Below are 24,738 nucleotides of genomic sequence, written 5' to 3'. Positions count from 1 at the left end.
CCTATGTACTATACTTCTGAACAAGGAAATGGGACAGAGGAAGTTGACAATAACAATCACAACAAACTTTGCCTCCAAGAGTCACTAGTGGTTAGCATGTCTGTCTCTCAGTTCTGAGGGTTGGGGTTCAAATCTCGAAAGACATCTTAGCTCCACCGAAGTAGGGCTGAACGATTTTGAAAAATAATCAAATTGCAATTTTAGCCCCCTCAATACTATGCGATTATTTTTTTCAAGCTCGTTTTCTCATCTATTGTATTTTTTAAGAGACACAAGCAATATATTCATCTGTGTTACAATTTTTATTACAAAAAAAATATATATATATATCAGATTTATTATACATACATGTTTTGGTCTTGGAGGTTAGTCTTATGCTAAAATAAAAGCAAATCAATTAAACGCTTTGACTTACACAAAGCGTTCACTATGACAACTGCACAAAATTCTACCAAACAAGAGTGGCGTAAGCACAAGTCAGTAAGTCATCAGACTGAAAATTGCATTCCACGACTTTCCGATGTTGACTTTAATTGTAATAGTTCAGTCATCGGAGATTCTAAATTGTCCATAGGTGTGAATGGTAGCCTGAACAGTTGTCTAGATGCCCTGCTGTGACCGAGTGGCGACCAGTCCAGGGTGCGCCCTGCCGATCGCCAAAAGTCAGCTGTGATAGGCTCCAACTCCCCTGCAACTCTAACGAGCACACGCGCTATCGAAAATAGATTGATGGATGGATGTTTTCTAAGCACAGTGTATCCCTGTAGTGCCTTGAAACACCTCATTTTGTCACGTCACAGCCAATTAGGGCTTTTTGCTTAGGTAAAGACTTTGTTTTTTGTGTGCTGGCGAACTGGGGAGTTGGCATCTCCCTTTAAGATTATAACTGTCTATAGTTTTCTGTACATACAGGAAGGAATGTACAGGGAGCCCGGTGCTTTTAGGTCCCAAATGGTCCTCTTGCCTCTTTCCTCAAATAGTGACCATCCACCTAATTGACGCCGGGGCCCCAATTAGCTGCTAGGTGTCATCCATTTCCCTCAAATAGACCGCCCTCTCCCTCCTTCTCACCCCGGTCAGAAAAAAAAAAAGGCAATGTTACAGTAATTGTCTCAGTACATAAAGAGTTTAGTCATCCCCTTTCACGTCTGTTGCAAACAAAAACAGCAGCACCTACCCAATCAAGTGAGCAGTTGGATGAATTAAAAGCGTGGACTAGATAAAATCTTTCTGTCGGAACCGGCACTGGCCCTGTATATTCATGACATAATACGATAAGTTTTAATTGCAGCATCTTTACAGTGCATTATTTAAGGCTTTAAGAAAATATAACTTCTATGTAGTTTACTTTTGTATGTTATGATTATTTTCTTGGAGTATAAAATCTATCTGAATATTTAACATTTCTCACTTTCTGGGCTTTGTACTTTGTTCAAGCCATTCCGTATGGAAGGATTTAACAAGATGTGCGAAAAAATATGCGCCACGTGGTAAAAAAGATCAATGATGATTGATCAAGTTAAGTGGATGAAAGTCAAAATACTGAATAATAAATACTCAAAAAGCAAGAATGTGCTGATTTCATCGTATTTATTTTTTTTAAATGTACTGACCCGGTCGGGCCAACGTCAGTGACGTGATGGCTCCACCATATCGTTTGCATCCATGCTCATGTTTTGAGAAGCAACTAGTCGGCTTCCATTCTAGCAATTTATTTGCTTTTCTCAATAAAAGTCCTTTTTATTTCGTTTTCTTGACTCAACTTTCACTTGACAAATTATATTATATATATATATATATATATATATATATATATATATATATATATATATATATATATATCTTATATTCCAAAAGATACTTCTGCAACTGAGTGAATAAGCACCCTCGACCCCAACAACATAATAAAATACAGTATAATGAAAGACCCTGAAGTGGAGCAACAATCATTTAATGCCCTGACTTGACATTAGATCAGGACACATTTGCTTAGCTGCCTTGAGGCCCACTGTTTTCATTTGATTGGCCTTGGTTTGCACGTGCGCATGAAATGGCCAATTAATCACTTAATGGCAAGTTAATGACACCCGATGTAGGCGAGCTTTTTACAGCCGCTGGCCCTGCTTTGCCGTATCGTTGAGTGCCCTGACAACTGACTCCAATTAACATTTAAGTGTAAGCACTATTAACATTTACACATTCTGATGGGGGAATTAACTCAGAATAAGAGACGTGTTTCTCGTGGTAAAGTACACTTTTGTACCTTTAGGGGTACAATAGCGTGTCGCGCTTTTGGAAGCCTGACTATTAGAGCTTGCACGTTTTTGGACAGGGACATAACTGTTTGAAGTTAATGGATAAGAGACAGCTAACCATTCGATAGAGTTGTGTTGAAATAATTTAGCGCACCAGACTTAGTTTTTTTTTTACACTAGGAGCACACTCACCCCTAACTTAAAATTTTAGGGGCACAAGGAGAACATTTAGAGGCGCACGCTGTGAATCGGCTTGCAAACTACATCATAAAACGTCGACAAAATGCTGAAATTAGTATTTAGCACTCCCGGTATATGCCAGGTAAGTAAATTGTCTAGTTTTACTTAATGCCATTTTTTTTTTTGAGAAGTGAAATAAGACTGACAACAACATGAGGGTTTATGTTGTATGCCCTGTCACTATGTCACCCCTACACTGAAAAACCCTTTTGATGGGCCACTTAGAGATATTACAACACCATCAGCTCTCTGTAAAAAGTGATACACTGTCACTTGACGAATAAATCATATGTAGTGTACTTCTGAATACCAATGGAATGGAGAATAAAAAAAACATCAAGAACAAAAAAAACTAAACAAAACAACAAAAAATAACTGCAAATGAAAAAACACAGAAACAAATGTAAAAAGCACAACGACATAACTGCCGGCTTGAAAGGGAGCGCTGATAATACATTACTAGTACCGAATGCAAAAATGTCATTGTGTTTTTTTTTTATTTTTTATCTACTGTTATGTTTTGTTCTGTTTTTGTGGTTTTTTTAATGTGCATTGTTTATTTTTTAAACTGTTATGTTTTGTTTATTTTTTGCTGTTGTTTAATTATTTGTTGTTGTGTTTTGCACTTCAGGGCCACCGCACGATTTCTCATTTTTAAGGAATTTAGGATGAATGCTGCATTCCAGGAAGGTGAGAATTCAGAGTTTTCCGACTTCCAACGAGTAATAGCACACTGGAATGCCACTCGACCTGGCAGTTTCAAGTCATGAAGTAAGAGCAAAAATATTTACCCCAACTTCACCTAGTTGCTTCAATCTGATGTCAATCAACAACAGTGAACCCCATGGAGACACATACCGTAAAACATAAGCTACACAACTATATAAATATATTTTAACTGTGAAGCAATACAAACAAGTTATTTTAACTGCACATAAGGTACTTCTCTCAAATAAAAATGAAAAGCCTATTAGTCATCTAACAGCTGAAGAGGACAGTGACTGACTTTTTCAGACCTCTGTGGAGGAAGATGAGCTCTTTAAGGAATCAGCCGATCACCTATCCCCCAAAATTTAGGAAATTGGCACCGATCACGGCTGATGCACCTAATTATTGCATAAGTTATTCGATAGATAACTTCATGTAATACGTGATTTGTCCTGACTGCGTGAAGATATGCCGCTATCTCCCTGCATGAAATAATTTGGTGAAATGTATGAAATACTACAAGAAAAGGTATCCCTTTATTCATATAAAGAAAATTATGAACGCAGAATGTGTTTTAGGGAACAAAATAAACATGTATGCGATCAGCCAACTTTGTTTACATTCGCCTGGAGAGGTCGCAACTGGTACAATCCGATTGGGATAAATCCGACTTTCCACTTGTCTGGAATGCAGCACAAGTTTAAGGTAGAGCCGGGTAGTTCCGGTTTTGACCACGCCCATTTCACGTTCTCCTTCCATCCCGACGCACCTGTGGAGTCTCGTGACTACTATGCTGAAGATGGTGGAGCACTGGATAGCATAAAAGATAATACAAGCCACACTAGGCAAACTACTGTTGTGTAAAAAGTTCAAATATGCGAAAAGAATGAAAGACACACTTGACTCACCTTGAAGTCCACGGAGAGCTGCGGCGTGTACTCCAGCGTCCACAGGGCTCGAACCAGCGACGCCAACTGCTCGGTCACTTCCCCCCTGGCGGCCTCGCTGTTCACTCTCCGGGCCAACACGTCCGTTTTGTACTTCTCCAGCCCGAGATACTCGGCCAGCAAATCGGTGTTGCTCAGGCACTGCACCACGGCGTTCATGAAGCAGGTGTTCCCGTGGTTCTTGAGCCCCAGAGCGCCGGGGGTCTTGTCGCCGTAGCACCACGACAGCCGTTCCTTGACAGAGCCGTGGGACGACAGCGTGGAGCTCTTCTTCACGGCGCCCTCCTTCGGAACGCCCGACGGGGCTTCGTCTTTAAAACCGCCGGTGTCGCTTCGACCGAAGCCGCCGTCGTCGTCCTCCTCACCGGGCTCCGGCGGCCGTCCCTCGCCGAAGTGCGCCAAAGTGCTCAAAGTTTTCAGAATCCTTCCCATGAATTGACTGAGAGAACGAAGAGATTTCCGCCGGGTGAACATGCCGCTCCGGTGCTTCTTCTCTTTCCGCTTGGTCGTTTTGGCTTTCATGGGCTTGCGCGCCTTCTCCTTGCGGGGATCCATGGCTGCTGCTGCTGCTGCTGCCTGCACCTGACAGGAGGAACACTCGCTCTACAGTGGAGGAGGAGGAGGAGGAGGCGGCGCACCTGCCTGCCTGCCAGACAGTCTAGTCTTCCTCCTCCTCTTCCTCGTCCAGCTCCTGCTCCTCCCGCCTTTCCGCAAACATCGCCGCCGCCAAAGTGGCACCGAATCGGGACCGGGAAAGCATGTAGTTAGCGCGTCGCTTCTATGGTTGTGCTGGCCTCCTCATCTTCGGTGCCACTCGCGCCACTACTTGACTGCTGCCGAAGCTAACGCTGCTTCCTCCCGCCCCGATAGTAAGAACAATGCCCGCCCCCCACAACCCACCCGGGAAGCAAAATAAACACGCGGCGGCCACTTCATTGGGTACACCTGCGATTGACGTCCAATGGGAGTAGTGCCGCCTTGAGATACGCATTGAAGTCGTTCCGTGACCACATTCGGGTCTCAAAACATATTTCCGTATTGAAAGGTTTGGAAATGTATGTAATGTAATAACAGTGACGCCTTGAAATATGTATATACAGTATATTATATTATTTATATAAAAAAATCTGAATGTATCCTCAGTTTTTGTCGAAAAACTCACGAATTCACCATTTCTATTTTCTCAAAACAAATCTGCCTGATATTCTCATCCAGGGGTCTCCAACATGGTGTCCACGGGCCCTCAAGGACCACTTATAGTCCACGCGTGTGTACTGCTATTCAGGAAAAAAAAACCAACAACTGTAGTGTGCCACTTGATTCTAAGCTTCATCTATGCTTGTTGCAGTTGTCTTTTTTAAACGTATATATTACATTTTTAAAAATGTGTAAACAATAATTCAAAATTACATTTCAGTACTGTATAGCTCAAAGATCAGTCGTGCATGACCAAACTGTAGCGTTCGTGGAGACAAGCTAGCTGGCACATTGACAATGAGAATATTTACCAAAATAATTTGAGCAAATTTGTTCTTTCAGGAGTGTGTATCAAACTGGTAGCCCTTTGCATTATCAGTACCCAAGAAGTAGCCCTCAGTTCCGAAAAGGTTGGCGACCATTTATATATTTTGGAATTGGTATTTTCTTCCAAAAGAAAAACATCACAAAAACCTGGCGAAGAAACGTGTGTAGACTTTTTTTTTTCTTATAGCCACTGTATATTAAAAAAACATGGATGTTTTGATGTTGAATAGATGAGCAGATGTGCATTGCAGACGGCGCTGTCCAAACACAGATGGCCACTTAGACGCATCATCTCCATACACACTATTGTCAGTGTGAAACACCTTGCCTAAAACACGCTAGACAACGGAGCCTTTAAATAGCTTCACTCACATTAAGGCTACCGCTGCTGAAAAACTCCAGCAAATACATAAATGGAGCTTTTGTTCACTTCTGGTTTGTCGACGGGAAGCCGGCATCTGCCTCGTTCTACTCCGATTCTAATCATTCGAGCCTTAATTTCACAGCTCACCGCCGCCCAAGATTGAATTTAGTGGGCCAGATATGCTGATTTATTGGAACAGATAGTCAGAGCCGACACTTCCGTAATTTCCCTAATGCTCTTGCTCTGCTATTGTTGGAAAATGCACAAAGCAAGTACATAATAAAGGTTGAATGTACCAAATCTGCTTGGCAAACTTTCACAGAAGTTTTTTTTAGGTTGCCCTTTAGGGAAAATGAACAGGGCAACCTCTAAAGTCAAACGCCCCCGATGTTGTACACAGCCTTGGCAAAATTTCAGAAGTAACGAAGAGCAATGAATTCATTTTATCAATTAATGCAAATTAGGCCTATTTAGCATGGAAATTATTTTTTGTTGGGTTTTTTTGGCAGCAGATGTAAACTGCTTCCATAACAACACGGGTGTCAACAGAGAGGAGGTAGTTTACAAAAGCACAGTCACTAAGAGGTGTGCCTCTCTCGAATACACGACAATTCGATACGTATCTTGATACAATGGGGTCCGATATGACTCAAGGAGGGTTAATTTTAAAGTGCAACAATTTGACTCGTTTCAATTCACTAGGATTACGATTCGATTCGATATGGTGCGGCTTACTTCGAGAGGGTATGATGCAATGAGTGTCTTGTCATTTTACAATCTGAACAAACTTGTCAGTACTGTAAAGGTGGCATTCCTTTTCATATATACAGTATAATAGAGAGAGGCGGAGGGCGTGAAACGTGACTGTTGGACAAAAAACATGCAAAACTGCTCAGCCAAGTCGCACTTATTTTTCAATATCTGAAAGAAAAAGAATACATATTCCAGTGCAAGTTGATGCAAGTTAAAGCTTGGGGGGGGGGGGAAATGATTCAAAGCTTGTTTGGTATCAGGAGAAATAAAGCAAAGCCCAGAATGGCAAACAAAAAAGCTAACTTGTTTTGAATGTCAGTCATTTGGTTTTTCTAAAAGCGAAAGGGGGAAAACAATTCAAATCAGATTTTTGTCGGTGGAAAAAAGTTTGTGTTTCCTTATGACTTTAATGTGTTCCGTGACCACACCCGTAACACAATCGCTCGTACCTCAAAAACATCTTTCCCTATTGAAATGTATGGAAATGACAAGAATTCGTTCCGGCGCTCCACTTAAAAAAACAAAAATTGTTGTAATTTGAATTTCAATGGGAGGAGAGCACTCAATAATATTGCACTTTATAAAAACATACAGAAATTACATTATTAAATCAAATTAAAAAGGAAGAAATCATTTTTGTCACACTGCATCTTTGTGGTGTGTCCGCTTTGGCCACCTGGGGGCAGTATAAGAAAAACAGACGGCTATATTGGTCAGACTCACCACAAAATTGTCTCAGTCCACTTTGCTCAGTACAATACGGCAAGCTCAATAATAAGACAACAGTGGGCCATATAAATGCATATAATGATGACTTCTGCCTCAATTTGTTTTGTTTTTTTATTAAGTCACAAGCCATCGCTTCATCATTTTTTTCACACAGAGACTAATTGGCTGCGTCACTCATGAGGCGAGTTATGCAAGAAGTGTATTTCAATGGGCCACCACTATTTGCTCTGTTAATAAAGGATTGCCTTAACTATGAATTTACAATATTGTCCTGTGAAAAACACGTCCCTCCAATTTTGTCATTTTTTTAAAATGTTCACGTTAATGGGATGTCTGTAACGCGGAAATCCGATTAATGTAAAAAAAAAAAAAACAGAAAAATATGTATGTGTTTTTCACAGAACAGCAATGATATTCAAATCTATCACTAACTTTTTAAAAATAGCACTTAAAGCGTAGCTGTTTCAGCATGGGAGACATTCAAAAATTGCAAGATTTGATTTTTTTTCCCCCCCCAAGTGTTTTTACAATCCAAGTGTTTTTACAATTATTGATCAAATTGTATAAAAATGGCCCATATCCAAAAATGCCTCACTGCAGTGTAGCAAGTGTTACTTGTCCAGCCCGTCACGCTCCTCCTCCAAGACGGGGTGAGGAAACTTCCAGCGCATGACGGCTCCGTCCGCACTGGTGCTGATGAGGGTGCTGTTATTGCAGCAGATCTCCACGCTGGTAATTCCTCCGCCGTGAGCTTTTCCGACGTGGGTGACAGTACCGTCCATGTAGTCCCACACCCTCACCAGTTTGTCATCGCCACCTGCCGTAGAAAAGTTATCAAATATTCATTTGATGTAATTCATCTTTATTGGGGGGAAAAAAAAAATCAACCAAAGTCAATCCCAGGGCAACGCTCAAATTTAACCCTTGCGGTCAATTTAGATTCTCCAGTGAACCTCACATGCATGTTTTTGGAAGAGTATTTGATGAACAACATGGGATATTTCAGTCGGCACGCATTCTTCCATTCTGCCGTGGCTTGCGCTTCTGTTTCAGTCTGTCATTTTTAGTCACCGTGCAATCATTGGATGCCACAAAATGAGTGGATTAAGTGTGACATCTATACAATTAGCGGATTGGATGTAATAGCCAAACAAAGGCAAAAGGCTAGCAAAAAATCTTGGATTTACATTCTGTATTTGCACTTTTATTTATTTTATCTTGGGGAGAAAAGTCCGGGATATGGCCAGATTCGCAATTCAATTGAATTGAATTGTATTCTATTTTATTTAATTATTTTTTAAAAATCCCAAAAAATAAAGTGTTATCCAGTGGAGCCTTGAGATAAGAGTTTACTTTGCTCCATTTACACTTGTAACTCAAAACATCCATATTTCAAATAATCTTTTCCAGACTCCCCTATAAAAAAATAAAATAAAAAAAATTAAATATTTTTTCAGTCATTAAATACTCATCATTTTTAAATGATTTGAATTCAATTTGAATTATTATAAAATAACATTATAATCAATTACAAACATTATTCTGTGGGAATTCATTGCCAGAGGCGGTTATGTGGTGATCTCATCCTCAAAACGAGACACGAGTACGCACAAAAACAAACAAATTCACACCCCTGAATCGGCACAGCTTCCATGGTGAAAGTATGCAGAAAAAGCAAGTAGACGTTCTTTAGGGGGGAAAAAAAAAAAACACCAGACAATTACTACCAGCATTTTCAATCACTGTGCGTCGCGCGGTTCAAAGTGTAGCGGACGGATGAGGCAGTGAGTCGCAGCTGCCTAATGGTCCATTACCTGTCACGAAATATCTGCCGTCATGGGAGACGTGAATGCAGTTGATGGCCAACGTCTGCGTGCCCTGCAGCTCTCTGATTGCTGTCCCGTCATGCACGTCCCAGTAGACGATCTGAACAGGTAGTCGACAGTTATTTGACAGCGGCAATAAAGAGCTAGACCAAGATGCATTATAGGCTTTTGTGAACTCACAAATGCCGCCGGAATTCAGCTTGCAGGCTAAGGTTAGCATTCGTTGTGAAATTACTCTAAATAACCAAGTGTAATTGGCGCATTGAGATTCATTTGTGTCTGACCACACTCGCAATTCAAAACACTTGTATCTCAAATCATCTTTTCTCACTGAAATGAATGGAAATAACATCTATTCCGCCCCCCCCCAAAAAAAAAAAAAAAAAAAGAGGAATGTCTATTTTGCGCCGGCAACGACCACCGACAGCCAGACGGACATAATGTTCATTGAGATGTCTCAGCTCGTCTCTCAACTTGTCAGTACGGCACTAATATTAGTCATTCTACACTATATGACTGTGAGTACTGTTATATTGTCTGCCTGTATGCGTTGCCGCAATGTTTGAGTTTGCAGATTGTGTCATCGGTTAAAATTTGCCAGTGGTGACTTTGCGTACGCATCACTCATCGGCAGTCTGCACACAGAAAGGTGAACATCTGCTCTGGAGGGATTCGCAAGGGTCTCCAGAAGTCAACGCCACAAAATGTCATTTGATGTGTTGCTTGTTACTCCAGTGGTCGTAAAAGTCACTTACTCCAGCAAGCATCTCACTTTTTGAAAGACTTATCTGTCAAACTGCAGCTCGTTGTGAAATGTGCTGCCGCCATTTAAATGCATTCACTGCCAGGCATTTTAGAGCATTTTGACATTTGTAAAACCCACAGGATATTGTGTCGAATGGTTGTACATACACCGAATCTAACAAATGAAAGAATAGACTCTCCTTTCAACCCCCCAAAAAAATGTTGATTCTGCCTTTTTCTGCTCTTTTTCTAATCAGCAGTAGAAAAAAAGGTAGGTTGCACAAAGTGCAGCTGTTTTCTCCCAGTGGACTCACAAATTGTGCTGATCTCATATTTGAAATGGAGCATCGATGTCATCTACTGGTGATTGTGCAGTAAAGTAAAGTAAGGTTGTTTCCAGGTTTGGAATTTTCAGTGGAGCAGCATCAGACGCTCCCCCACCCATCCCAGTTTTTAAAAAACGTAATAGACAAGTATACATGTCAATGGCAGTGAATGAGTTCAAAGTGCCCATATCTCAAATTTTTGTCAAAGTCATTTTAGTCAAGTCAATACAAAAATCTATCTAGCGACAGCTCATATCTTGAAAAACTCACTCACAAGTCAATGCGCCATTGCAGTATTTGGCCAAACAAAAGGACATAAGACAAAAGGATTTCATTCGTCTACCATGAAGAATGCGTGGCATCCTGTATCGTTCTAATCAATCCGAACGACATATTTAATATGGTTGATTATGGTCTGAATTGGAATTCAATCCTACACCTAAACTTGCAGGATTTACGATTATCATGCTGGGGAAAAAAAGAGTCGACTAAGTCAGATGAGTCGACTGCAAAAATGGGTCAAGACAAAATCTGTCCGATTACCTGATTATTTAATGCAATAATCAAAAGGATAATTGATTCTAAAAAGATCAGACAGTGACAGCCCTAGTTCTCTATACAAGTATAATCACGAAAGATTACAATGCACAAGACATGGTAAAGGAAACAAACCGATATCATTAAAACACAACGGCACACAAACAAGTGTTAACCTCCTCAAGTCAAATATCTTGTCTTTTGTTTCCCTCGGTCTCTTGGCTCTTTCCAGTCACGACCTCTCCCTGCCTCATCTCATTTGAGCAGCTTATTAGCGACACCGCCTGTGCCACTTTTCTTGGCCCATCTGTGTTCTCGGGGGGGGGGTGGAACCGGGCTGCGCTCCAAAGCTGAGCTGAGAATGCGCTGTGCCGTTCCGCATATGTAAGACGGAAAAGCTGGGAGTCACTTTTTTTTTTTTGATCACTTACACATTGGATTAGATTCTGACAAATGTACGACCAATTTACAGGGGCAACTAGGTGTTCCCGGCAGGGTTTGCAGTAAAACCCAGCAGACTACACCCGAGACTGTTCGCCAGTCAATCACAGAGTGATGAATAAACGACGCGTTGAGATACATAGAGGTAGCGCTACTCGATTAAGCGATTTTGAACCGAAACCGAATTTTCTAGATAAAAACGATGTTAAAAAAGTTCAGGTGTGAATGGGAGTGTGAGTTGTTTATATGTGCCCTGTGATTCACTAGTTACTAGTGCCTCTCCAACTCGCCCGCAACCCTAACGAGGACATGCTCTAGTCTACAGTTAAATGGACGGACGGATGACCAGGACAACCATCTAGCTTCAAGGCAGTCAATCTGATGCACCAGGATCTCGAATGAGTTCAGTTTTTGGACACAATTCACTCGTGTTGCGATATTTGACTGGACAGCTCTCATATCTTTTTAGTATATTTCTAAAGCGCTGCCCTAAGCGGGCCGATAGCGGGTGTATTCATCTGCCTGTAGACAGAGTGCCTGTGTCCGGGGACGAGCAGATGGTGGATTTGGCCGGCGCAAGGCTGGCGTCGGCACATCCGCACGCAGGAAGGCACGAGCGCTGCCCTGCATGCATCCTTTTTCACAGTTGTGCAAATCAGAGCAAGTTATCTTTGAGCAGGGGCGGGAAGTAACGAAATACAAATACGGTGTCCCTGTGCTTTAATAGATTATTCAAATATCTGGACATTAATATTTACTTTTCTGATGACTTTATTTTTGCAGTGTTACTACTCTATAAATGATGGATAGGGACCACCGAGACCTGCCATGGATAGCAAAAATCGGAGTAATTGATCCCCCACTAAAAGGTTTACAATTACCCATTGATGCCACTAGGTGGTGCAAATCAAATGTCAGGAAAAGTCTATTAGAACAACTTAAATTAACCAAAGTCACTTTAAATAGTGGCAGGTGTGTGATGACTGTCATTTAACATGAGATTGAATGTGATTGGTTAAGAAGAAAGTCACGTCAAAAATTATCTTTACAATAATATGTTCTACAAACCACCACTGGTCCAAACATGGTATTCAGATTATATTGTGTTTGTGAAATGTGAATTAAGCAGCAAAATCCACCCGTTTTTATCCATCTCAGGGGGCGGCCATTTTGCCTTGTACTGCCACTTGCTATTCACTGAAAATGTCATCACAGTACCTCTGGGCTCAGGTTGTGAACATCACATGACCAAACCCAGACAACAGTGTTTTGAAGGTCATTACCTGAGCCCTTAGGCACTGTGATGCCATTTTCAGTCAACAGCAAGTGACAACAAGACGTAAATAGAGAGCAGTAAAATCAACTGCAGTTGGGATCATGATTGAGATCTTGCGTTCCTATAAGGCAGGAAAAAAGAAGGACAGCAACGCCGCATCAATGGCCTGAAGATTATTTGATGTTATCGGCTACAAGAATGAGTCGTTGTGAATTAGTTGCCTTAAAACCACCAACCGCTGGTGTTCAAAAATTGTCTGTGGAATCGAACAAAACATACAGGTAAGGAATTCAGATTTTTTTTTCAGTGCTAGCTGATTAGCATTTTTTTGTTCGCCGTGTTAACAAATGTGAACTCATTGTTTTGCTAGCATAAAACTGTAGCCTAGCTCTTAAAAAACAACGTGCGACACCATAATTGACAGTAAAAATGTATTTTTACTTTTGTAAAGTTTGGAGTCTGTACTTCTGTGTCTCTTGGCATATCTGATGAGAGGAGTTTGTGCTGAGGTTAAAGGGGATGTGGATGAAGTGCACACATACTCGGGGAACAAGGACAGAGCCGGCCTAATTACGGCGAGCCGAGAAATACACGACGGGCTTTGCAAACTAATCTGCGGATGTTTGTGTGCGTGCGTTTGGGTTGTGCAAGTGGTCGCCGTGGGAGGCCGCGCTAATCGTAGCACAGCAGCAGGCTTCTCGCTTCTGCTCGGCTCAGCGAGTGGAAAATATCATGATGCAATAATGAGACATTTAGATTAGCCGCGTGTTTACCGCCGATTTATTTCTGTGTCTTAACATGACATATTTTGGCTGAAAATCGGAAAATGTCAAGATGGAAGCAGTCCACTGGTAAAAACTCAGGGGGAATGGAAATAACGTCTGCAAAACTAACCTTCCTGTCGGTGCCGCTGGTGACGATCTGGTGCTCTTCAGGGTGGTAGCACACAGTCTTGAATGACGCGTTTTTGGTAATTATCTTCCGAATCCGCACAAATTTCCTACACAAAGAGGTTCAAAATAACGTTTCTTGGCTTTGAAGATTGAAAGAAACAAATAGTAGGCAGACAGTTAAACAAAGTCTTACCCCACTGAAAATACCCTTAGATATTGTTCGGGTCAAATTTGACCCTTTTTTGACAGCAATAATGCAAAATATTTAATATATACTAAAATGAATCAGTATGTGTTAAATCAAGGAAAACTGTGGTTATATTAATCTTGAAACTTGAAATTTTTTTTGTTTTATAGAAGAGTGTCAATTGTGTGTCAAATGTGTCAATTGTATTAAAGAAGGACAAACAACAGACGTTCGATCCATGGATCGACCAAAACATTTTCAAGGACATTCCCATCTATGCCTTTCTGTGACTCTTTCAGTCTCTCTTGTAGCAACCTGTTGATGTCACTCAAAGCCAAAGGGTTTGGCCTACAGCATAAGTGTTATGAAACATGACATGGCCCATGTCATTTCGTTTTGTATTTTAACTAATAGTTTGAAAGGTGACCTTGGGTTACAGGAAAGGTTCTTCTAAATAAAATTATTGATGATATTGCACTCTTTCTAATGTGTGCACCTTGGCCACCTGGGGGCAGTATAATACAAACGGTCACAACTAAGCTCGATCAGCTGCAGCGATATTAGTTGTTTTTCCACAGAAGATAACAGAAAATATGCCTGTGAGCATTGAAAACCTCACACATTGGTTTATTCATATTTCATGGCACCACGGTAAGCGCATTTAAGATTCATTGTGAAATTTCACCCGAAAGCCGAATATCCCACACGATTTGTGAGCTGTGTATGTGTGTTCCTCGGTGTGGTTTGGTTGTGAGGCAACTCACACAATGTCCCAGAGGATGCAGGTTCCATCCATGCTGGCAGTGACAGATTCCTTGTCATCACTTTTGATCTGGACACACCTGACAGTGGATTTGTGCTCCGTCAAGAACGCAAGCCGTCGTTGGCCGTGCTTCAGCAGCTCCCAGACGCACACCTACGTTGGATTCAGGAAACATGCTTACTTAAATAATACGTCACTTGAGGAGAATCTTGGCTCGACAAATCCCGAAATGTTGGGCAAGTTTAGGCACTTCACACTTGTACAGGGTATGCATATGCATGGTATAAACAAAAGTAGTTGTCATTGAGTACAATGTATTTTCGAAAACATGTTAAGCCGCGACTTTTTTCCTAGATTTTGAGCCATGCGGTTTATAGTCCGGTGCGGCTATTCTGTGGATTTTTCTTCCAACCGCTCGGGGCGCTCGAACCGGAATGACAGTACAATTCAATACAATAAAGTTCCCATTATCTGGATGTGACTGCAGGTGAAGGAGTTCAACAGGCGAGGGCGCCATAGACTAGGTTATTGCATTAAGTGCTGTAATGCTTTGATTTGATGTTTTCCGAGAGGTCCCTGAAGTGCACATGAATGCGATTGGCTGATGTTATGTCTGTTCTGTTGTTTCGATGTGAAATGCTATTGTTGATTTAGCACGTCGCGTTTTAGATTGGCTGACTTTATTAACATAAAACAAGACAGGTGCATATGTAGAATGTAGTAGAACAATAGATGGTGGAGTCTGGTGGACATTAGCTGACTAACTGGAGCGGCAGTCGGCAGTGAAATGAAGATAAATACTGTTTATTTTCTCTTGGTTTTCTTCTGTTTTAATCAGCAGTGTTAAAAGGCACTGTTACGAAAGAATCTGCTCAGGTGGACACATGTACATTTACAGTTCATAATCGTTCTGTAAATGCAGTAAATATAAAAAGTTTTCAACATAGATAGGTGCGGCTGATATAAAGGTGCGGCATGTTTGCGGTTTTTTTCCAAAATGTTCTAAAGTAGAGTGGGTGCAGCTTATATAACGGTGCGGCTTATGGCCCGGAGAATACGGTAGTTGAAAGTGTGTTGCAATCGTGAGAAAAGATGACACAGTCCATGGAGTGAATGACGAACACCATGTAAAAAAGCTAGTGACAACTTGAGCCATGCCGTGAGTCAGCGTCACTCGTAAAGTGTCATAGTTTTATATCTATAATTAACAGAGCTGGGCATCGTCCCCGAGTTTCTGTCCTGCATATTTAATCGACCCACATGGTCCAGACGAGGGACGACAGCCAATCGGTGTCGAGAGCGTAATTTTCACGTCACACGCGTGTCAGGAGCGCGGCACCTGCGTGTGACGTGGTATCGGTTAAACTAAACAATGTCCTACTGCTAAATAATAAAGAATCTAGGTTGCATCATCATCGTGCAAGACTAACCGTTCCCTCCTGCCCGCCACTGACAATCTTCTTGCAGTCCGTGGAGCCCTTGAGGGCCGACACGCCGTTTCGGTGCGCGTTGTGAATGATGAGCATGAGGCGGCCGCTCTGTGGGGCAAATATGCGGATTTTCCCGTCGTTCCATCCTGTGAAGAAAAAATAAATAAATAAACGTGATGAAATCCAGCCTGGACTACTCGCCAGCCAGTCCCCTAAAAAACATCACGTTCACATTCACACCAATGTGCAAGTTTGAGTCCACAAACAACCACCCATGCTTGCTTTTGGCAGCACGGTAAGCTAATTATTAGCACGTCAGCCGCAGCATTCTTTCAGTGGTTTTGGGTTCAAATCTCCCCATAGGTCATCTTGTGTGGAGTTTGCATGTTTTCCCTGTGTTCACATGGTTTGTCCATGTCACATCACCCACATTCCAAAAACATGCATGTTAGGCTAATTGAAGAATCTAAATTATCCATAGGTGTCAATACTTGTTTATATAGAAAACTGTTTAATTTGCGAATAAGTGCTGGAAACGCTTTCCATAACGCTAGCTTGAGGTCTATACTCCTTGTCCTCACCAGAAAGACAATTCAGTGCACTTGTAGAACGATCCACAGCCATTTATTGGATTAATTTACAGTATATCCAGAGGGTTGCTAGCATTAATTCCTACCAGTGACGATGCTGTGTCCGTCAATCATCAGGTGCACAGCGTTACAGGTAAGGCAAGGTTCTGGGATCCTCAGCAGCTCTTTGGAATTGTCTATGTGCCACACCCTGATGTCCTCTTCTGAGCCGGTGACAAATAACTCTGAGGAGCCGCTGATGATGCATGACAAAAAGCAACAAAAGGTGGAAATTCACATCTTGGCAACAAGAAAATGTGAGAAAAGACGTGAGAAAAGTATTGGGTCCGGGTGAGGTTCCTTGCTGTGAAGTTCCAACAATGTCTCGACGTGATTTTGTGCATTTGTTTGGTTTACGCACTAAAACAATAAAACAACAGTAAGGAAACTTGGTATACTAGTGGCTTCATCTGTCATTCTAGCTTATGCAGAGTATTGCACTATGCTGTGTATTTATGAAAACACACTATAATAAAGAAATATTATAACAGGATGCAATAAGCCTTAAGTATAATTAACAACAACAATTATTAAATGAGTCTATATGTGCAATATGATATAAATTATGTATATATATATATATATATATATATATATATATATATATATATATATATATATATATATATATATATATATATATATATATATTCATTTTAATTTACATCAAACTCTACCTTTAAATGAAATGTAACGGAATTATAAAAAAAATCCACCCATTCTGAATTGAAATCAAATCAAATGCATAACTACAAACAGTAAGAATTGCATTTATTACTACTACTGCTACTACTACTACTACTACTACTAATAATAATAATAATAATAATAATAAAGGTAAATCAAATGTATAACTGCTAAGTAGAACAATTGTATTTATTGCTACCACTATACCGACAACCACTACTACTATTAAAACAATGCAGCATATACGTATATACAGTATGTCCAATTTTGTCATTTTTTAAAAACATTTTCACGTTAATGGGATGTCTGTAACATCGAAACCGCTTTAACATGAAAATAAAAAATAAATTAAAAATGGACATAAAACACAACGACAATATACTAATAATCAACTATAATAACAATAACCTTATTTAGTCATAACAGTCAAGTTTTTCTCCAAAAATAGTTAAATAATAGTTAATTGTACTGTATTTTATTCTAATATATGATATGATACAATATGATATAGTATTTTATTTTATATTATATCACATATCATATAATATTATGCTATTATATTAATGTGGTACTACTGTAGTGCATCAATGGATAAGAAAAGTGTGCTTATACTGCTCTCTACTGTAGTTAGTGGGTACTGAATTCAATAACAATATATTTTTGACAACGTTTTCATTCAAAAAGACAGGATGTACAGGCTGTTTGTACTTTGATAATAGTAATTTGAAAAAAAGAAGAATTTTGTATTAGCAGCAGCCTATGGTTACATTAGTCTCGTCAATTTTCTTCTATCCAACTTGTTCTTCAGTGCAAATTTTAATGGGTGCCTGAGGTACAGATAAAAGTGACCCCGCTACTCACAAAGCGATGGAGACGTCCTTGACGGCGCCGTGGTGACTGGTGGAGACAAGCTCGGCTTTGAAATCCAGCAGATCCAGGCAGTAGATCTCGGATGCATCCGTGCCAGCGAAAAAGTGGCGGCCGTCGTCTTTGAGAGCAATGGAGGTCACTCCATTGTTCATCTGCACGTGTCTAATGTGGAATAAAAGGAGGAAGAAGTCAGTCTGAAACACTGATTTCCAAACAGGAAATGCATCACTTAATTGGTTTGAAAATGATCACTTAACAAATAATGCATCTTTGTTCATCTACCAACCTGTATATCAGTAAAAAACAGTATGGTGACAGGCATAACAATTAAATACTCTTCCACTAGATCGGAGAAGGTACAATTAACCTGTGGAAGCACCTGTTGTGATGTATACAAATTAAATTATAAACAGTGAATCGCCGCATATTCGCGGTTCAGCATTCCGTAAATTTGCACATTTTTAGGGGAGGAACCTGTCTTCCTCCCATTCACTGAAAAACTCCCCTTTTCACTATTTTTGTGTTCCGGCCAGAGCCATGTCTAACATAAAAATATTGCTTTGGGGGTCATCTTGTGGCAATATATAGGTGAGATTAGCTTCATTTAGCCAGGCTATAGCCTTGTCTAATAAACAAACAACCAAAAAAAGTGCTTTGCAACCATCTTGTAGTGTCTGTTGACAGTTCCAAATCCTTTGTAGAGGGTGTCAAATTGTCACAGATTTTTTTTCTATATCTGACAGGGCTCAATCCCATTGATATATAATTCAAATTATTATAGATTTTGACGGTTGTTTGTCAACTGCAAATTTGGAGAAATTATAGGAAATGTGTTCCACGTCATCAGTATTTGGTGCATAGTGGGAAGGAAAATAAACGTGAATGCAGTGAATCGCGCAAGCATACGCGCTTCGATCACGAGGCCTCGCCACAAAATGTCATCAACCAGTTCTAACAGTAATACAGAGAGACTGGAAGACTCACAGAAAAGCATAAAAGGGGATGTCCTTGGCAATTTTCATCACTCAAACACCTGTTGTGAATGTAACTTTTCTGACGAATGTTAAATAATTTTGCCACATTTTGGTTTGACGGTGTGCCGTGAGATTTTTCGGTAAATATGATCCTTGCCTCAATAAAGTATGAGACACACTGGTCTGGCATACCACTTGCAGAAATAAAATTACATATTGATGAACAAATGATGCTGTGGACTCACTTGAGAGCTTTGAAGTTGGTCGTAGAGCACAGTGTCAAGGTGCCAAATCCAGAACCAACAAGTAGTTCACCAGTACTTAATACCTTTAGGACATTGGCCCCCTGTGCATGAAAGATATTGGAAACCCCACAAATGGAAAAATGACGTCCAAAGAGGAATTAAGTCAGGACTACTGTTGGATAAACTGTGCGGATACTCACCAGGTTGTGTTTAGTTTTAATGGGACCGTAGTCGTTCAGACACTTTGTCTTGGTATGAATTTTCAAGATGTCTCCGCTGGAGGTACCACAGAAAATGTACTCATCGTCCGGTGAAAACTGGGAAGAAAAAGGTCAGCGTGAGCGGTACACTGTCCAATATGAATTGCAGCCTGAAATACCATTTGAAGAGTTCAAACACAAAAGCAGACAAGTCCTTTTTTTAATTGATTATAATGAGTTCTTTAAGTTTTGGTCCCAGGTCTCAAGTCATCTTTTTTTTTTTAATGGAAATTATTATAACTCACACAGTAAGAAGCTTTCAAGATTTTTTTTTTAAGTCTTTCAAAAAGTTGTCAGACACTATTTCATCGCAAAATTAGACAACGCCAAGAAAAAATGTCTTTAAAAAAGTCAAACATTTTTTGACAATAAAATTATATAATTTCACTGGCTTCAATGGAATGACACTATCTGCAGTTAAGTACGTATAGAACTTGTCAGTTTCTGAAATGAAAACGTTTTTCCAAAGAGTTTCACATAGGAGTAGTTTGGTTTTGCAAGGTTAGAAAATGCAACATCGATAGGCAGTTTGCAAGTTGGTGTGGCTTTATTTTTGTCTAAATGGCGCTCATCCGCTTTTTCGCTTGAACTCATCATTTACTTGCCTTCAAAAATGTGGTTTCATACACACCTCAATGCACCTCACCGTCCTCTTCAGCTTACGCAGTTTACAGTCTGTAGGTTTGATCTTGTTGAATTGGTCCAGCTCCCAGATCTGCAAGGTTGCCCTGCAAAGGTCACAAATTGTAGCTTGTTGTTTTGTTTTTTTGGTTACCAGGATCCAGCTGGAACACAGCCACAGTAACTGGAGCAAACTGGCACTTTACTGCACAGATTGACCAATTATCGTAAAATATCGTTCACGCTTCGCGGGGGTGTATGGACTGACCGGCACATAGATAGCAAAAATCTGTGAATAATTGCCGACCATAATAATTGCATTGAAAGAAAAGGTAAAAAAATGGAACCCCCAAAAATTCCTGAAGAAGCGGGGATATATTGTCAACGAGCGTTTTTTCATGAAAAATTTTGGTTTGCCACCCTTGACAAAAAAAACAAAAATTTAAGAATACTTCAAAAAATAGCTTTTTTTCTTTTAAATCGGCAATTAGGTGAATTTGTGCTAAACTGCGAATACGCGGTGAACAACTGTATTCAATGTGAAAATGTTTCGTATTTTATTATCTGGAGATATTTGTCAGCATTTCAAACAAAAAAATGAAGAAGACAGATCATTTGCCCACCTGCCAGCAGAGACGAAAATGTTGTCGTTGGTGTTGGAGTACTTGACTGTGAGGCGGTGACATAAACTCAAAGGTTGTGCTGGAGCCGAACAAACGGCCTGCTTGGTTGCAATGTTCCACAACAGTATTCTAGGAAAAAAAACATACGAAACTGTCAAATGTCACAGTGGGGTGAAATACCTTGTGGTGGGCACTTTCTCTAGCCTTGGAATGGCAAATTGAGACAACTTTCTTGCTAAACACCACGGAACATCTGAAGTTGAACACACCTAAGGCCATACAATTAGGAATTGACAAAAAAAAATGTCAGGAAAAAATAGGTTACTCAAAAATTATTGTTTTTGCAGTACTTAATTCAAATGCGAATTGATTGTTGGATATTAGAGTTCCTATTGTAAAGATGTTCATTGTAATTGCATGTGCAGTTCAACATTAGACATCCCCACATTTCCTCTGTTCTACCGAACAAGCATGAGATTTGCCTTCCATCGTCTTGACCCCCGAGGGAAACCAGATACTTGTCGTTGGGGGAAAATGCCAACGCCTCCACCTTGGATTCGTGGATCACAAACTGAGTGTACATGCATCGCTTGGCGTACTCCCAAACGATGATCTCAGCCTAGGAAAACAGCACAGGTATGTCGAAAATGTGAATTGAAAAAAGACATTTGAAAAAAACATTGAAGGAAATACAGTGGATATAGTCGACATACCCCTGTTCGGCGACCACATCTCACATGTTTATTTAACTTCCTTCTTAAAAATATTTTAAGTTTGAAAATGATTTATCTTGATCTATAAGCGATTTGGATAATAGATGGATCATTTTTTTGTCTCACAAAAAAATGGCATTTGAGCATGGGTGTGTATACTTTTCAAATCCACTCTATATGATCGAAATAATGTAGTGGTGTTGGGGGACGAAAACTTTTGTCACCGAAGGCTACCTCAAAGTCATTGTAATTGATTTGTCCAGAGGCAATATACACTCCACTTTTAGACATGGAGAGGCAGGATACGTCGCTGGTGTGACCGTGCAGGAAGTGTCTCATGTCGTCTTTGATCCGTCTCAGGACCACGGTGCATCCCAGAGGGTAGATGAGGTGCTCTTTGTCCGGATGAAGCCTCATGCCGAAATGCACTTGTCCTGAAAACACAAAGGGGAAGCACGCAGATCATGTCGAGTGACTTCCAATTTGATTTCATTTTAAAACATTGTTTTACCCATTTGAAATAATGTAAGGTGAATTGATTTATTAACTGTACAGGCTAGTGATATATACAAACAAGTAGAATGAGACATAGACTACTGCATAATGGGACTCAAATGATTCGCATTATGCGACTGTGCGTACCAGTGGCATAAGAAGACTAATCTTTTTTTTTTCTTTCTTTTTTAATTAATTACCCTCTTGTCCCCACTCTCAAATGTAGGTGTGCAGGCTGATTGCGTGAACCCATGCCCCGCTTAAGACTTGATACTACCTTCTATTATATTTATATTATTTATATGAGAGAATGATTTACGAATATATTTTGGAATAGCAAATAAAATACTGGAGGGTCGCCCTGGCTCCAAATCACCCCACAACCAGAATGAATGATGGTAAAAAATGGACGAATAAGTAAATGACCTGACAAACACAATAACAGTCAAAGCAAGAAACAAGGTTTTCTGGTCATTATGCTTTTAGCTACATGCTAATTACCTCAGCATCTACTTGGGACAATTAATTTGAAGCATATAATTGTGAATTTTGACTTTTTTTTTTTATGGTTCGTAAAAAACACACTAAAGTCTCACATTTTATAGGTTTCTCTGTTAGAGAACTTACCGTTGTAGCCGGAAACCGCCGCCAGTTCAAGTGGTGGCACATCTTTTGGTTCCAGCTCCATCCTACTGAAAATCCACTGTACAATAACTCTATGAAATTGGATTTCAAAAAAATATATATACAATATAATAAATATTTACGCCATTAAAACAACTTGAAATATCTTTACACAAGCGGAAGCCGTCTACTTCACTCAATTACCGTTTTGTACGTGTAAACTCAATCAGTGTGACGTCACTAACATAACTAGCTCGATAGCGTGGGCGTGATACATCAGGCGTCATTGACGCCTAACTAAAGAGCTACTGGGTGATGTAACGTGTCTTTTGAAGACCACTTTTATACTAACGACATTAAAATGCAACACTTTGGCCCTCTCCTGTCGCTAAATGACGTAACCAAAATACTGGAAACAAAATTATACACTGCAGTTCACCACCATAAACATAAATTAATAGTGCTTCTTAAATAAAATTCCCGATCCCCTTGGTCATAATACTCTATTTTAAAACGTCATTTGCCACGATATAAGACTGCCTTTCGATCGTGTATGCGCAAATATTCTGAATAAGCAATCCTGCAACTTTCATTGAATATATGCACAGACGCAAATACGCACTAGAAATGCAAAGTTGTGGTTAAACTTACCGTGAATTTAGCACAAAACTGTATTTCAAGTGAAGAACGACTACATTGAAAGTGCTTAATCTCTCAAAAGACAACTTTTTAAGCAGAAAGGGGATCGTTGTCCCCTACTCACTAACAAACGTCGCCTAGCAACGGAGGGTAGTGTAGTTCCGCCCCCACCCATTCAATGCTGGAGTCTTCACTGAAGGTCACAGTTTACAGGCCTATTTTTGGAAAGTGGACGAAACTATACTTAGAGAAAACCCGATAATACTCAATGTTTCATTAATGAGATATCTCTAATAATTTCAACAAGTAAAAATTATTTGATATGCAAGTAAATTGAGTTAAAATAGGCATCGCAAGACTGTTTAGCAAAATGCAATTTTCATATCGCAAAGGCTGCAATTTGGGGGGGAAAACGGCTTCAAATCAGTCGGGAGGCTTTATTCATATACAGACTATGTAGATAAGTTCAGTGTTTAAGTGCAGTCCACATTTACATATCGTTTCGTGAAACTGATTTTTTTTTTTTTTGCATTGTTGTACAATCAGTGATTTATGACAATGACACCACCCTTGTTGCGTAGAATTTTGTGAAGTTGTCGTGAGGGTTGTGGGCGAATTTAATTCATAACGTAAAATGAGCCCTGTGATTGGCTAGCAATCAGTTCAGGGTATAATGAAATAGATATTTTTTAATTGTAATGCGGATTGATTTATTGCTTCTGTTCGTTGAAATATACGTAAAAGGACCTTGAAAAAAAGTCGTATATTAAATCGCAATATTTGGGATCACAATTAGATTATTTCCCTAAATCGTTCGGCCCTACAGGTAAAAGGGTCCTTGGTTTACTCAAGGGCCCCGTTCTAACTTTTGACTGTGGCTACGTAACGGATACACCTAAAACAGAACGCACTGTAGTCTAGTAGTTTTTAAGAGAACGCCACCCTCGTAAACAAATAAAAAATTATCAATTTGTTTCGAAGGGATCATGATGAGTGACGTGGAGTATGACGGTAGGAAGACAAAAAGTTTTATTTTGACACAACTTACAAGGAACAACAACAGCAGGACATTGGTTCATTTTCACGGCAAAGCATGCAAGAAATAGAAAACGTCTTCAACGATCTGTTACTAATTTATTACAGTTTGGCTTAACATATGCAACAAAGTATTGGGGCACTTTTACACTATAATGGAAGATTGTTGATTAATCACATCTTTCAGAACTCACTCAGAATCAAGTGTACTACTAAACAGCAGTTGCCTTTGATTCCATCTGTACCAGTTTGCGATCTGAAGTAGAGGGTGACACAGGAGTGGATTTTCACTCCCGTCCCAGTCCACTCCCACAGATAAAATCCCGCACTGTCCCGTAGTTTACAAAAAAATAAAAAAATAGGAACTCCTTACGATCTTA

At 40.0% G+C, this 24,738-nt stretch overlaps 2 protein-coding genes across 2 annotated transcripts in view; both read right to left on the bottom strand.

Annotated features, from left to right (window-relative positions):
* Positions 1-5,010, bottom strand: part of usp43a (ubiquitin specific peptidase 43a) — an 83,909-nt gene extending 78,899 nt beyond the window's left edge. The window contains exon 1 of the mRNA XM_086032813.1: positions 4,112-5,010. Within this exon, the coding sequence (XP_085888939.1) occupies positions 4,112-4,705 (594 nt within the window). The 5' untranslated portion in view covers positions 4,706-5,010. The remainder of the gene's footprint in view (positions 1-4,111) is intronic.
* An 840-nt stretch (positions 5,011-5,850) lies between these two features.
* On the bottom strand, positions 5,851-23,458 carry cfap52 (cilia and flagella associated protein 52). The gene is made up of 15 exons (XM_086032814.1): positions 23,336-23,458; positions 22,688-22,776; positions 21,800-21,999; positions 21,335-21,471; positions 20,853-20,981; positions 20,240-20,336; positions 19,549-19,665; positions 19,349-19,449; positions 18,121-18,291; positions 16,620-16,768; positions 15,944-16,089; positions 14,515-14,666; positions 13,565-13,670; positions 9,335-9,446; positions 5,851-8,337 (listed from the first exon to the last, which is right to left on the bottom strand). The coding sequence occupies exons 2-15, from the start codon at positions 22,746-22,748 to the stop codon at positions 8,132-8,134; spliced, it is 1,884 nt and encodes a 627-aa protein (XP_085888940.1). The 5' UTR covers positions 22,749-22,776; positions 23,336-23,458; the 3' UTR covers positions 5,851-8,131.
* Positions 23,459-24,738: the final 1,280 nt, after the last annotated feature.

This window comes from Filicampus tigris, chromosome 6 (assembly GCF_054856515.1).
Source record: "Filicampus tigris isolate MCC_2025a chromosome 6, RoL_Ftig_1.0, whole genome shotgun sequence".
Lineage (NCBI taxonomy): Eukaryota > Metazoa > Chordata > Actinopteri > Syngnathiformes > Syngnathidae > Filicampus > Filicampus tigris.
The sequence above is the reverse complement of the archived record's forward strand: the minus strand, read 5'-3'. Positions and strand labels throughout refer to the sequence as shown.